Here is a 16114-nt window from a genome sequence, read left to right as displayed (position 1 = left end):
TCATGTGACCTCACTGTGGCAGTTAGAAGGTGTTTAGAGCTCTGTCAGTGTTTTTCAATGGGAAAAATGGCGTCTTTGTTTGCAAATTACGTTGCCATGGTAACTCTAAATGCCAATAAAAGTAATAGCACACATGATGGTGCCGAGCCGGTTGTTTTGATCTAACATTTGTTACACGTTGCAGTTCGGGCCACATTAAAGTTGATAGAAGAGCAGGAACCTTTTCAGGTGGATAATAGCAGGTGCTGCCTTCAGGGAGTCCCAAACTAATTAAGTCTCTGAAAGAAAACACTTAAATTCAAACTTACTACAGCTGTTCAAAATATTAGCAAGTCTGAGGAAACGTTAAAGAAGCGTAAAAACCGACAGAGACCTGTGACTCGTCAAAATGACGTCTGGCTGCTGTTTGAACAGGTCCGACTGGGCGATCTGGTGGTTGAGGCTGCGAGTTGGGTCGTGGAAGTTCTTGTCGGTAAACAAGCGGACGTACGTGCAGCTCCTGGTTTCATCTACTTTGGCAACCTGGAGAGTGTAGAAGTTTATTAGGAGGGAAAATGTGAAAGAAAAGTGGAACGCTGAAGTTTACCTGGGAAGGAAAGGGTTCGAGGAGGAGGAGTGTGGGCAGTAATCAAGTCAAGTCATATTTATTTATAACGCACGTTTAAAATAGCAGCTGTTACCAAAGTGCTTAACAATGAGATCAGGCAGTAAAAAAAAAAAAAAAAGATGTGATTTAAAGTATACAAACACAAAACAATGAGAAACAACGATATACCAAACCAGCCTGTGTTAAACGTCAGTGAAAACAGGTGTGTTTTTAGGAGAGATTTAAAAGCAGGAAGTGAAGTGACCTGTCTAATGTTTGGGGGGCAGATTGTTCCAGAATTTAGGGCCCACGACTGAAAAAGCCCGATCTCCTCTGAGCTTCAACCTGGTTTTTGGTACAACCAAAAGCAGCTGGTCTGATGATCTCAGCAGCCGAGAAGGGACATAAGTTTGAAGTAGGTCAGAGAGATACGAGGGTGCAAGGCCATTTATGCACTTAAAGGTCAACAGGAGAATTTTAAAAATCAATTCTGACACGCACAGGGAACCAGTGAAGGAAGGACAAAACTGGTGAAATGTGCTCAAACCTACGAGTTCCTGTTAATAGCCGAGCTGCAGCATTTTGGACGAGCTGGAGACGTGAGAGGGACACCTGACCGACCCCAACATAAAGCGCGCTACAGTAGTCTAGCTGGGTTGTAACGAACACATGGACTATTTTTTCAAGGTCAGAACTGGTCAACATGGACTTAAGCTTAGCTATCTGCCTTAACTGGAAGAAGCTTTTTTGTAGAATAGAGTTAATTTGTTTATTAAACCTAAAGTCAGAGCCTAAAACCATCCTGAGATTGGTAACGGACTGATTAAGGTAAAGAGTCAAGATTTACAGGATCAGAGACAGCAGTAGAGCTAGGGCTAAACACAATGACTTCAGTCTTCTGTTCGTTAAAACTTAAAAAAATTGAAGCCATCTGTACTTTAATGTCATCAAGACATCAAATGGAACAGGAACTGTTGGGTTTTAAGGGCAGATAAATCTGACAATCATCAGCATAACAATTAAACTAAAGGCCATGTTTCCTCAAGACCCCAAAGGGAGCAGATGGAGTGAAAACAAAAGGGGTCCAAGAATCGAGTCCTGTGGGACCCCATAGGAAAGAGGCACTGATGCGGATACACAGTAATGTAATTGTACACATCAGTACTCGGCTTCTTTGTCAAAATATCCCAAATGATCACCCCTAAGAATTAATTATATTAGTTATTTTATAAAGCAAAAGGCTGGCAACAACTATTCTAATGCTTAAATTGCTTTAAACTTTGCCATTAACTAAAGTCAACTCTGTCTGTTAGCAAAATAGCTCATGAATCACTGGAAAGATATGAAAGACACCCTATTTAAAATAGCTAATCAATTAATAATCATCGCGCCATCATTAATCAACAAAATATAATCTTATGTTAAACTCTGAAGGCAGCAAGAAAGGGATAGTCTTGAATTTTAAATCATGAATTATTATGAACTATTGAATTTTAAATTAGGTTTAATTTTAAATTATAGACCAGTTTACAGTGACAGTTCTATAAATTGCTCATTAAAAGGAAAATACGTTTTTATCTTACACTGAAAAGCAATTTTATTCTTACTCTTGAACCTACGAGGGTTTTATTTGATTGTTTCTAAGATAAATGATCCTCCTAACTCCATACACTGTAAATGTTTTGCAAACTATCTGGACAGTATAAGCATATTTGACAGGGCAGAGAGCGGTTTACCTTCATGCTACATTCCGTGGCGTTGAACACTTTCTCCCGAAGCCACTGGACGGCTTCTGGAGTCCAGGATCCGACACTGACAGCCAGGTCTGCTAGACAGCACTTCACAACCTGAACACAAGTTGTTTGCATCTCGTTTTGTTCAGTTTTTGCAGGGACCAGCGAATGACAGCTTTTCGCGCTCCGATTAAAAGTAAATTTGCTGACCTGCGGTGGGATAGCTACGAGATCCCGGAGGAAGAGCGATGGGATCTCTCTCAGCTCAAACACCTCGACAGAAACCTGGACGCCCACGTCAATGAACAAAACGTCCAAAACTCTGCTGCCGTGCAGGTTGATGATCTGAGTTTGGAAACAGGAAGCGCATATTCATATGAAGTTAAAAAAACTAACACATCTGTGAACAGAGTACTGTATTTTTTAGGATTATAAATCGCACCGGATTATAAAACGTATTAAGCGAAATAAATTCATTTTGACACATTTTTGAGTATTGTGTACCACATAAAATCAGTTCGATGTCAGTAAGCACAACCAGAATTAATACATAAGGCACACTGGATTATAAGGCTCATTGTGGACATTTGAGAAAATTCAAGGATTCTAAGTGCGCCTTATAGTCCGAAAAATATTGTACTGCTCTTTTCTGAGCAAACACTAAACCTTGGATTTGATAGTGTCGCTGATTCAAGAGTTGTACCACATTTTCTGATCAGATCTAAATAAAGGAGAAAAACTTTTTCCTTTTGTGTAAGTTTAGTTTTACTTCTTTCATCAGGCTGATATTAGTTTTCTGCAGGCAGTAGTTCCATCTTACCTCAACTCGAGACCATTTGCTTTTATAGCGAGCCAGACATCCTTTTCCACAAAACGGTCTGGATACCAAGAGCTCTGATGTCACCTGGAACAAAAAAAAATCACTACTTTGAAGACTAAAAACATGAGCTATCATTCTTAAATGTAACTTTAATTACTATTTTTAGCTGTTGTTTAATAACTGGGGTACAAAAGCCCTTCAATGATCTACCCAATCTACGGCAAAGGTACCGAGTCATGCTCAATAATCCAGGTAGAAAAATCCATCAGTCTGAGGAGCTGCAACAAACTCAGTCTTATAAACTGCACCTTCACATCGTGGGTCAACCAGTTTGATGGTGCTCAGATGGTTTCTGGAGTCCACCTTCTCCTCCACCAACTCATTTGAGGCGGTCATGGCCAAAGTGAAGAATCCATAGAGGACCTGACTTAAAATTGTTGGATTTTTCTACCTGGATTATAAGCATAAACTAGGGATGTGCGATATGACATAAAATTCATATCATGATATCTATTGTGATGGGTGGCGGTAATGATATATATCACGATATATAAAACTTGCAATCGGAATGAAAAAAAACATAGGGTATCATTTTGCCAGCATTTATTTTGACCACTGCTATACCACAAAATAATCGCAATCAAGAAAATTCCACTACTAGATCCAGAGAGTTTTTAAATAAAAAACAAATCAAATATTAAGCTTCTTTCTTGTAGTGCAAAACATATCAAATACAGTTTTAGCCATATGTTTTAAACAAAAGAATATGTCGTTAACTCTTAACAGTTTCCAATCTTCTCAATTAAGAAATGAACAGCAGAAAACACTTGATCATTTGTTAGAGTCTAAAGATTGTTGGCCAAGAACACTAGCTTGTCCACAGTCTCTGGCTTTAACAGAGACCGGTGTCATGAAACGATGTTGCCACCAATGCTAAATGCCCTTTCTGAAGGAGCACTCGTGGCTGGAATGTAAAGGTATTTCTTGGCCAGTCTTGCCATTCTTGGAAAATAAGCCTGGTGCAGTCTCCACCAGTCCCGTGGGTCCGTTTCTGACAGACGAAGGTTTGGCTTCAAAGCCAAAGGAGGGGTTCCTCTAGTGGGCATCTCCTTCCGCTCTAAGGAGAGCTGACACAAAATGGCGACCAGTTTCCTCTGTGGCTTTGACCAGAGAGGGTCTTGCAGTAAAATCACACAACACAGCGTTCTTTGCACAGATCAGAGAGCAGGTTTAACCCTTTTTATTAAGCACAAATGCACTCTCTAAAGCTGACCAACGTTTACTTTAACTTCTGACGGAACACAGTGTTTTGCACATGCGTCCAAATACGGCAACAGTACGGCTAGCCGGCCATAGTTAGCTTGTAGCTTTACTACTTAGCTCTTGAAGAAAAAAGACTAACACCATTTACGCAGTTTTCAACTAAAAAAACGTAATTGTTAAATCTGACAAACATCAGACACAGCATTACTGCAGTTAGCCAGTAGAATACAGATCTCTATCATAGACTAAATGTCTATTGTTTCTACCGTGTACTGCATATATCGCACATTCCTAGCATGAACTTTGATATTTTGAACCACTTTAGTCATGACTGCCTCAAACAAGTTGGCGGGGGGGAGAGGGCGAACTCCAGAAACCATCTTAGCACCATCAAACTGGTTGACCCACGATGTGAGGGTGCAATTTATAAGACTGATGAAGTCTTTTGGATGAAAGATGAAATGTCTCAACAGAAAGAAACCGTCCAGAGGACCTGACTTAACTTTGTTGTTTGCTGCCATGATTCCAAACATTTACGGTTCTAGTTTGTGCTTGTTGATATTTGACGAGGATAAAAGCAGCATATATCCCAAGAGTGAACGTCTTTCAATCCCTAAAATGTCCTTCTTCATCCAATGAATAATTGGCAATGGTACTGTTATGCATTTAGAAAGTTATCAGAAAAAGAAGCTAAATTAAAAAAAGCTCTTTTTTCTCTGATTGGTTTTATCTTAACCATCCATCCATCCATTATCTTTACCCACTTCTTCCTTTTTTGGTCACGGGGGTCACTGGTGCACCGCCCATGTCTAGCCATCACTGTGCGAGAAGAAGAGGACACCCTGAAAAAGTAAAGTAAAGTGGAAATGCTGTACAGGACAGCAGAGGTACAACCAGGAGACTCCACTTCCTGTGCTGCTGATAGATTAAGTGGCTCGACAATGTCTTAACCCCAGATTAGCTGCCTAATCTCAGTCTGTCCATAAGGGCGATGTCACAGTTTTGGCAACTGAACGTTTCAGCTGCTAACCAAGAAAAAGAGCTGGCAGAAATTTGTGACACTGATTTTCAATGATTGGAGTAAAAAAAAGAAAAAAAGAAAAAAGTTAAAAAGACAATTAAACAGGAATTATCCTATTGGATAATTACTGCATGGGCGATTATCTTTCAGCTGGCAACAAGTTATTTAACCCCAACTGATGCAATGAGTTGCTTCTCATTTCTTAAACAACCACGTCGAATGACACATTGTGTGGTCGTGGAAAAGATGTCAGTCAGTTTTGAGAAGGGTCAAATCTTTGACATGCATCAAGCAGAGAAAACATCTAAGGAGATTTCAGAAACTACTAAAATTGGGTTAAGAACTGTTCCCTGTTCCAGAGTGATGGGCACGTCAGGGTAAGAAGAGAGGCAGGTGACGTGATGCACCCATCATGCCTAGTGTCACAAGCCTGTGGGGCTTGTACAGTAGGTCAGCTGACTACCTGTATATACTGAATGAAAAGGTTATTCCATCTATGGATTTTTTCTTCCCTGATGGCACGGGCATATTCCAAGATGACAATGCCAGGATTCATCGGGCTCGAATTGTGAAAGAGTGGTTCTGGGAGCATGAGACATCATTTTCACACATGGACTGGCCACCACAGAGCCCAGACCTTAACCCCATTGAGAATCTTTGGGATGTGTTGGAGGAGGCTTTGCGCAGTGGTCAGAATCTGCCATCGTCAATGCAAGATCTTGGTGGAAAATTAATGCAACACTGGATGAAAATAGATCTGGTGACATTACAGAGGCTTATTGAAACAATGTCGCAGCAAATCTAAAGGTGGTCCAACAAAATTTTAGTGCGTGACCTTTTTTTTTGGGTGGCGACTTTGTTTTTAGGCTAAGTATACTGTTTTTGAGAGTGTGCCACTTAATTATATAAAAGAAATCAAAAGAAAAGCAAAGACAAATAAAATCTGCACAACAAATGAAGCTGGATGAGCAATTGTATGGAATAACCACGGGTTTTAAGACGAGAAATAAATTATTTTTTGTCATAAATGCCTTTTCAGTCTTAAATATAGAAGACAAATTTCTTAATATAATTTACAGCATAAATTATGTATATAAATAGGCATCAGATGGACAATAGAACGGTTTTCAAAGCTGGGTTCATTAATCTTTTATATGCTAAACTCTTTTGAATTACTTTTCCTTCAAGTATTTTTTTGGCACAAAGCTATTGGACAACACATAGAGCTTGTTTACCTGTAAGTGGAAGTATGTCTCTATCTTCTCCATGATCTCATTCAGCTTTGTGAGTCCTCTGGATGGCAGCTGACAGTAAATAGTCCCATCTGAGCAGACGTTGCTGACTGCCACGTTCATGAAAGAGCTGTTCACCTGAGGACAAACAGACATTTAGTCGAGATGAACTCATCCGTCTCCGAGTGCACACAAACCTCTCCTGTACCTGTAGCGGAGTTGCTAATGTCTTGTCCTGCAGGGCTTTGATGCAGGCAGCGTTGATGTTTACATCGTCGTCCTGAGATGTGTCGTACAGGACGACGAGAGGAGGCTTCCCTGTTTCTAAGATCTCAGCCAAGAGGATCCTGCCGGTCGCCATCGTCTCAAACCTCTTCAGCATCGCGGGCTCCTGACAGAACGGTTCCAGGCCTGGACAGATACAAAAAAACAAACATTTTCTAAATTCAGGTCTCGTCTCTTCACATTATCGGATCATCCTTATGAGCCAGAGACTCGCCTGCCAGTCTACACATGGTCGCCTGGAAAGGCAGCTTGAAAAACTTCTCGTGGAGCTCAAACACTTTGGTTTTGCTGATCACCTCTGAGAAGCCATGGTCCACAAAGTAAACCTGCAGAACCAACAATAGAGGGATTATTTATATCTCACTCACCTTTTATCACTTTCTGTTCCTCGCTGCTTACCTTGACTTTATCAGCCAAGACGTCACAGATTTGCGCTCTCAGAACTTCCTCCTCCTCAGCCCTGACAGCAACGAGTTGGCCAGATGTCGGAGATGACATAGGAGTTAGGCGGTTTTGGTCCAAGCCATAAAACTCCCTCATCTCATCTTCCATGGACTCCTGTGCCTGGGAGTAACCTTCACCAATGTACCTATAAGAAGAGGAGATGCAGACAGTGAGACATTTCGATCTAAGCAGGACGTTCACTTGCACAGGTTTTTCCCCACCTGAGGATAACTTCATTGGTATTGGTGGCTTCAATCACCAGGACAGATGGGTACTCTTCTTTGGGGATCTGTAGAGAAGGCACTTTTTGGTAACTGAGCCTCCTCCCCACCTCCTTCTTTACTCTCAGCTCCTCCTCACTTGTAGAGGAGCTTCTCCTGCTACAGTTCTTGTTCTCTCGGTTTTCAGAGCTGCTTCGCCTGTACAGGATGGCCCTCTTGGGGTTGTCAGGCATTGGGTAGTCGATGGTGCAAATGTCAGAGAGGAGGTCTAGGTTCTCCAGGACATGTCCAGGCAGTTTAACCTTGTAAAGAACCAGATAAAATAATATCATGGAGTGCACCAGATAGGTAAATCATGTATGTATTACGTTAGTACTGACTTTGTAAGTGTCCTGGAAGAGCTTGGGCAATGCGTGGGCCCACAGACCATTCGAGTACTTCACCAGCAGCTCCTCCAGTTTCTGCTTCATTTCAGGGCTAAGGGTTGCAGGGGAGGAAGGAGGGCTGGGTGACAAGGAAGATGACGGTGGAGACCGAGAAGACTGGGAGCCAGAGCGAGACAAATGAGTGCGGGGGGGTCGCTGTTGGGCTGGGGACGGCAAGGGTTTCTCTGAGCTTGAATTTGGCGTTTCAGCAAGGAGAGCGGTGGGGTTTGAGCTGGTGATGGGTGAGGAGGTGGATGTGATGGTCTGTTCCTTGGCAGGGTAGATGAGCAGCTCAGATGGGTTGCTGCTGCAGGTTTTCTCTACCTAGAAGGAAAAAAAATGGTTTATGTGCCTAAAGAAAGTTTAGATTGTCATGTCCTATTAAGACTTTTCATGTCTTATAGTTCTATTATTGATTTATAAAGAATTTGCAATATTACAAAACATTTACAGTTCATTTTAATGTTTGTATCTCTTTAGAAGCCTGTCAGAGGGTGCACCTCAGGGTGTAGTGCTTGGTCCTATTCTACTGTACCATTTCTACACAAAAGATTCTCAAGTTTATGTTCAGAAAACAGCTTGAAGATCTCAGGAGCCTTGCAAATCTCACAATTTATCTTTCTGACTGTTGAATTTTAAGAATTTGTTTCAAGATTTCCTGATTTCAACAATTGTTTTGACTCGTCTAAAACCCGCTGGCTGGGCAGAACATTACTTCATGTATTGAAGTAATGTTTTAGGTCTTATGGGTTGACAAATATTATTGCTCATACACCAGTAAGCATATAATTGGGTGGTACACTGTCTTTTCTAAGGACACTATGGCATACTACAGGAGCCGGGGATCAAACTGCTGATCTTTCAATCGGAGAACGAAAACAAAACCACCCAAATAATGTATCAACCTTCAAATGATTTAAAAGATGATTTGGGCTTAAAATAGATCAGTACCATTTGTCACAAAACTGCAGACCAGATAAATGTATTTCAAATACTTGGAAATATAATTTCCATACAAGTATTAAACTATCAGTTTGGTATGCGTTTGTGTGAGCTCCCTGCCCAGTTACTGTTCACTTTCTTACATAAAATATTACAAACCTTTGTGAGTTGAGTGAAATTTGTGTCTCAATTCCATTCACAAAGTAGAACAAAGCTGTAGAACCAGTCTCTAAAGAAGAAAACGTCGAAAGGTATGGAGTTGATCGGTTTACGCCAAGTGAAGCTTTTGTTCGATATTTTGAAGAACAAAATCGTAACAAAAACAAACATTCAACTATGAAGATTAGGCACTCCAACTGTGTTTCCTCACTACATCAAAGTAAAAAAGGGAAATGCTGTGTATTTTAAATCACACTGCTTTAAAAGTTAAATTTTCTGAAAAAAATTTAAAGCACAAGAAAAAAAGTCTATAATAAAAACAAAGTAAAATCCATACCGTGCATATGTGGGTCCAGGTGTCCAGGTCTCTGAGGGCCTCTGAGGGCAGGTCTTGTTTGTAAAGCTCTCTGTAGATCTGGGGCAGTTTTGATACCCAGAATCCATTGCTGTACTTTCCCAGGAGCTCTCTGATGCGATCCTGAACCTGCTGAGGGTTGCAAGGTTTTCCTCTTCCTGAACCAAAACCCTCATTTAAATTCAACGGTGCTGAGAGAAAAAAAAAAGGTTTAAACAAACATGAAGGTTTTTCCTGCTTGTTCGTAACTTTGGAAATTTTAAATGTCTTTTCAATCTAAATAAACATACGAGGAATTTGAATCGGAGGCTTTAGTGCTGGGAAAAGATATTCTGCTACTTCCTACAAAGTAAATACCTCTATTTTTGCGCTAAAACCCAAATTGACATAAAACGTTTTTTTTCTTCTTTGTAAACTACTGTCATGGATCTGGTCAGCTGGACTTTTAATGCAATTGATAAAAAAATTTTTAACAATGCAAAAGGGTCCTGGAGAACCCTCATACCCCACCGAGATGCACGTGGCAGGATACGTCATGGATCTGATGTGCCTTTCCGTATTGTCTCAGGAGGACGCTGAAGATATTGGAATCATAATAGCAGGATTTCTACTTTTTGGCACTGGCGGCTACCTATGTTATCGGCTATTAAAGAAGACGGCGGCAGAAGTTTTGGCCATGGCAAAGCTGCCGCCCCTGTCTGCAGGTTTGGTTCATGCTTCGAGCACTCAAAATCAGCTGATTTACGAGCTAAACCGTAAGATGGAAGCGATGTGTGAGAATCCCAGACCACTTGTGGCTTTGGGACTCGCCAGCATGTTGGGGACGACCTTGGAGGGAGCTAATCAGCATGGACCAGTGGAATGCTCACAAATTTGGCCATTTTGGATTAAAAGTACCAGCAGGACTCAAGGCTGACAAGAAAAAACAGTCTGCCTGAAAAAAAATCAACAACTGTGGCTTATCTGAATCGGACTCCCAACGTTTGACGTCGAAGCAGGCTAACATCAAATTTCTCCTGGAATATGTGTAAACAAAGTAAGCTCTGTCTATTGCAACCCCAACAAGGAAAGTTATTAGACATTAGTGCATGATCGTACAGTATTAAAATTAGAAAATTTTCTTAGTTGGGTCTTGGCAACATGCTTGTGTAATCAACAAAAAGGTACAGAAAATGTACTTTTAGTTCAAATGCTCAAACATGTCCTACTTACAATCAGCCTGTTGGGGATTTCTTGCAAGGTGAGCGTGCACCTCCTTCTGAAACCGTGACGGGAGGGTCATCCTCTTCTCTGGTCTGTACGCACCAGAACCAAATACAGATGCAGTTACAATACACTTCATTGAATGGCAAAACAAGAAAGAAAATTACAAGTATTGTCTTTTCTAGGGTGTTTAAAACACATTGATGTAATTGTTTTGAATAAATATAAAATCTAAATACCTACATATATTAGGTTTTCTTATATGTAGCAAAGCAATAAAGATGTATAAAAATGCACCTGGTGGCATCTCAAAGTCTAACCTAAAAACTTTAGAAAGCTTTGAAGACTTTTTAGGGTTTTTATTTTAGTATCTTAACTGATTAGTCTTTAGACAATGCAGTGTGGGTCCTGGTTTGATCCATATATTATTTTTCTCCCATCTTTATTTACTAACTTTAGTATTTGCATCTGATCTGCAGTGATACAATGAGGAAATTATATTAGAGTTACAGCGCATTGCATTCTGGGTAGTAGCACCTCCGCTCCGCTCTTCGATAGACATATAAAAATGTGGGTATTTGTAAATAAAATTGTTTATTGAAGATTTATCTTTCAGTTTTGCTGTGTATATTAGTGAAAACTGTCAGATCAGGCCTTGTAAGCTCAAAATGATTAAATGTATTGTGAGTCTGTACAACCATTTTAAAAGATGAGAGAGGGAGTCAAGTTTTTCATGATTACCAGAAAAACTAGGGGCAATGAAAAGAGCTAAACACAGCTTTAGGAAGAGTGCTGTGGGTCTGTAATAATAATGTAAATAATACTTTATTTATAAAGTCCTTTAAAACAACCACAGCTGCAACAAAGTGCTGTACGCATACACTCAAAAACATTTAAACACATAAATGAATAAAACAGTTAAAACATTAATATTAGTAAAAGCAGTAGTGCAGAGCAAATCTCAGGCTGTGCCAAAAGCCAGGGAATAAAAACGAGTTTTTAAAAGAGTTTTAAAATGCACAGTGAATGGGGACCTAAAATAGGGCCCTGTGGAACTCCAAAAAACAGAGGAGCACTATTAGTCCTATTGTTTTGTGTTTAAAGCTTAATTTATGCCTTAACAAATCAAAATAACTTGTATATTTTTTGACTTAGCTTAAATAAGCAAGTCTTTGAGGCCAAAAACAAACAAATAAATCTGGTCAAAATGTGGCTTCAGTCTAATCGACTGGGGCAAAAAAGGTCTTTTTACGGTATCTCCTTTTGATGGCAAATCCCAACATTTTACTTGGTTACATGTTCTTTGAGATTATTTTAATAGAAAGTATTATTTATATTTTCACAAAGTAAAGGAACCTGTATTTTAGTGTACTCTACAACCTATACAACCTCATCTCCATTTGTTCCCAAGGCAGTGGTAACATAGGCTTAGAATCAGATGCTCTAAAATTCCCAAATACACAGATTTTACTAGTTTTTTATGTGGTCATTTCAACAAAATGTTCTCGTGTACTTCAATGTTGGACATGTGTATTGTTTTTTTGTTTTACCACACATAAATGATGATGTTGGCCTGTACACAGAAAGAAATAAAGGGATACAGAGAAGTGCTGATTCACTCAGTGCTGGTCTAAAAGAGTTAATCTACCAGAGAATAGAGGAGGGATTAAAAAGGCTCACGTCCCCCCACACCCAGGCTGGGCTCATGTCCCCTGCCAATAGGCCAGAGCTTCCATCCTGGTGCCCCAATGTGCTGCAAAGGGGTCAGCAGCACACCGGACCGCACGGTGAGGGAACTGATGCCAGTTGTTTTCGAAGCGGCTGGGTGGAAACAACAAATTCATCTTTGTTCTTTAAGTAATAGAAGATGATTTGAATCGATAATGAGTCAGACATTCCAGGATGTCAGTAGAGGATGGTGACAAAATGAACAGATTTTAGATGTTGGTTTGAACCAACAAGAAGCCATAAAAGGAAAAGAGGAAAAGAGAGTGTGAATGCAGAAAAACCTAGAAACCTCTTTGTAAACCGAGGGTTGAATGAGCAAAAGCAGAGAGGCAACAAACTAGAGTTTAACCTGTTTACAGAAATATTGGTATTAATAGCGATACTGGTAAATATAAACCGGAAAACATTCTGGTTACATGTTTATATATAAAAAACAATGTTCTGTAGTACAAAATACCAACTTTAGTTTTAGGGAATTCACATCCACTCAAGAAAATGTGTTTAAAACGTATGTCTTTGTGTAAAATACACAAAAGTTAGTCATGGAGTTCCTCAGGGTTCAGCGCTTGGGCCAATACTCTTTACCTTGTATATGCTTCCATTAGGTAATGTTAGTAAACATCATGGGATAAATTTTCATTGTTATGCTGATGATACACATTTATATTTGTCCATGAAACCCAATGAATCCAATCAGCTATTTAGACTACAAGCATGTTTTAAAGACATAAAAACCTGGATGACCCTGAATACAGACAAGATTGAGGTTTTAGTTTTTGGACCTGAGCATCTTAGGAATAAAGTTTTCAGTCTTTCTCCCTCCTTGGATGGCATTAATCTGTCCTCCAGCGCTAATGTTAAAAACTTGGTGTTATTTTTGATCAGACCATGTCTTTTATCCCCCACATTAAAAACATTACTAGAACCGCCTTCTTCCACCTGCGTAATGTCGCTAAAATTAGAAACATCTTATCTCAAAATGATGCAGAAAAACGGCATTTGTCACGTCTAGACTGGACTATTGCAATGGTTTATTATCTGGGTGTCCAAATACTTCTTTAAAATGTCTTCAGTTGATCCAAAACGCAGCTGCCAGTGTCTTAACTGGAGTTAGTAGGAGAGATCAAGATTTTTTCTTCTTTCTGCTGCCTTTCATTTTAAATTTTTTTGTATCTTTTTATATATTGTTATGGAATTGTTTTGTACTTTTTTAAAATGAATAAACTTCATACCATACCATACTTCATACCATACCATATCTCTCCAGTTTTAGATTCCCTCTGTTTCCCTGTCAAATTCAGAATTGAATCCAAAATCTTACTTCTAACCTACAAAGTCCTCAACAACTTAGCTCCATCTTTTATTAGAGATCTTATTGTTCCAAATTTTCTTAACAGAGCAATTCATTCTCAGACTGCAGGTTTACTCGAGTTTCCTAGAGTTTCCAAAAGCAGAATGTGAGGAAGATCTTTCAGTTTCAGGCTCCTCTCTTGTGGAACCCCCCAAAAAGAGGAATTAAAGTTTCCAAGAGCAAAATCTCAAAATGAAAGTAACAGAGCTACTCCAACATGCAGCCACCTTGAGCGGCGCAATTCTAGAACTCTATTCTAATAATTAATAATTAATAATAATATAAATAATAATTTAATAATAAATAATAATTCTAGAATTCTTCTTTTCCACTGTCGCCTTCGTGCTTGCTCAAGATGAGAGTTCTGCGATGGAGTTAAACTCAAAACAGTCTGCTCCTCAGATAAATAATGTTAAATTATTATTTTGTATATGAATGTTCTGACTTGACCCTATATAAATAAACTGAATTGAATTAAGAATAAGGACTTTTAGGGTGGGCAGCACGGTGGCGCAACTGGTAGAGCTGCTGCCTCTCAGCGAGCAGGTCCTTGGTTCAAACCCCGGTCCAGGGGCCTTTCTGGGTGGAGTTTGCATGTTCTCTCCGTGCATGCGTGGGTTTTCTCCGGGTACTCCGGTTTCCTCCCACAGACCAAAAACATGCATGTTAGGCTGATTGGTAACTCTAAATTGTCCATAGGTGTGAGTGAGAAAGTGAATGGTTGTTTGTCTCGTTTGTCTCTATGTGTCCCTGTGATGGACTTGCGACCCGTCCAGGGTGTACCCCACCCCTCGCACAGTGATTGCTGGACATGGGCACCAGCGACCCCCGTGACCCAAAATGGAATAAGCGGGTAAAGAAAATGGATGGATGGATGGACTTTTAGGGTTTTCTTTTTAACATTTCTCAATTTAACCATATACAAGTGGTGTAGTTTATTTGAAAGGAATATATGAAGCCTTTTTCAAGCCTGATGTGGTCAAGCAAAGTCTCAATAAAAGTAAAACAGGCAAAACAACTCAAAATGGTCAAAAAAGGAGAAGTAAACTGGAATTAACTTCATCACTGTGTTCTACCGGAGAATCATGGTTGACTCACTTCTCTGCAGGCAGGTTCCCTTTCTTGTTGGCTGTGTTCTGGTTGGAAAACTTGCTTGAATGCCCCCAAGTCTTTCCTTCTGAATGGCCATCTCTTACGTTTCTCATCTGTCTGAAGTCTCCATGTCCCGACCCACGGCCAGCGCCCCCTCCTCCTCCTCTACCTCCGCCTCGCCCTCGATGGTTGGGCTGCCTCAGAGATGTTTGGGGTTTTGCTGTGAAGAGAAAAACGGGGAGACAGAACGCTAATGGGGCAACATTTTAAACTGAGCACAACCTGACTCAGCCCAACCTGATGCTGAGACAAGAGAGGTCCTGTTCACAGGACAGGGTCAGTGAGACCAGAAACAATCATCCATCTTCTACTGTTTATGCGAGTCGGGTCACAGAGGCCAACAAGTTCAGGAAAATAACTCAGACATCCCTCTCCTGAGTCACACTCACCAGCTCCTCATGGGGGACCCCGAGACGTTCCAATGCCAGAGAAGATACACAATCCATCCAGTGAGTTCTGGGTCTTCCTCGAGCACTCTTCTCAGTGGGACATGTCCAGAAAAACCTCCAAAGGGAGGGAGCCTAATCAACTCGAACCACCTCAACTGACTCTTTTCGATGTGGAGCAGCAGTGGCTTTACTCCGAGCTCCCCCTGGATGACCGAGCTCCTCACCCTGCCTCCTCATCCAGCCACCCTACGAAGGAAGCTCATTTCGGCCATTTGTATCTGATATCTTGGTCTTTCCGTCATGAACCAAACCTCAAGACCACAGATGAAGGTTAGAACGTAGACGAACCAATAAAATGAGAGCTTTGCCTTTCCAGTCAACTCTTTCTTCACCATGACCAACCGAAACAACACCATTACTGAAGATGAATTCCCAATCAGTTAACCCCTCTCCTGCTCCATCTTTTCACACCTATCACTCAGGAACAAAACATCCAGATAACTGAACTTCTCCGCCTGAGTGAAGGAGTCCCCCACCCCCGCCACACACACACCCTTTCTCTCTCCCTTTTCCCCAGTCGGGCAAGGGGGACAGCTGATCAGGAGACAAATTAACCCACTGCCATGTGCACGTTGTTCCAGGGTATCTTGTATAGAAAGTGACACCTTAAGCAAACTTATTTTCTGTTAAATAGACCACAATGACAGTGGTTCCAAAAACTGGGTTCAGGACCCCGATGTGGGACAGCAGCATCAAGTGGGGTCCAAAGATAACATCTACATAATTTCCTTTGGGATCAATAAAT

The 16114-nt window shown here is 40.6% G+C and overlaps 1 protein-coding gene across 1 annotated transcript in view; it reads right to left on the bottom strand.

The window, feature by feature from the left end:
• Positions 1-16114, bottom strand: part of tdrd7b (tudor domain containing 7 b) — an 80864-nt gene that overhangs the window by 46392 nt on the left and 18358 nt on the right. The window contains exons 3-15 of the mRNA XM_037677176.1: positions 14867-15110; positions 10699-10781; positions 9469-9677; positions 7986-8354; positions 7606-7907; positions 7340-7529; positions 7155-7266; positions 6864-7066; positions 6659-6793; positions 3140-3223; positions 2530-2664; positions 2323-2433; positions 374-522 (exon numbers count right to left, since the gene is read on the bottom strand). Coding sequence (XP_037533104.1) covers positions 374-522; positions 2323-2433; positions 2530-2664; positions 3140-3223; positions 6659-6793; positions 6864-7066; positions 7155-7266; positions 7340-7529; positions 7606-7907; positions 7986-8354; positions 9469-9677; positions 10699-10781; positions 14867-15110 — 2326 coding nt within the window. The remainder of the gene's footprint in view (positions 1-373; positions 523-2322; positions 2434-2529; positions 2665-3139; positions 3224-6658; positions 6794-6863; positions 7067-7154; positions 7267-7339; positions 7530-7605; positions 7908-7985; positions 8355-9468; positions 9678-10698; positions 10782-14866; positions 15111-16114) is intronic.

This window comes from Nematolebias whitei, chromosome 1 (assembly GCF_014905685.2).
Source record: "Nematolebias whitei isolate Nwh7 chromosome 1, NemWhi1, whole genome shotgun sequence".
NCBI classification, from domain to species: domain Eukaryota; kingdom Metazoa; phylum Chordata; class Actinopteri; order Cyprinodontiformes; family Rivulidae; genus Nematolebias; species Nematolebias whitei.
This window is presented reverse-complemented; position numbering and strand designations above follow the sequence as displayed.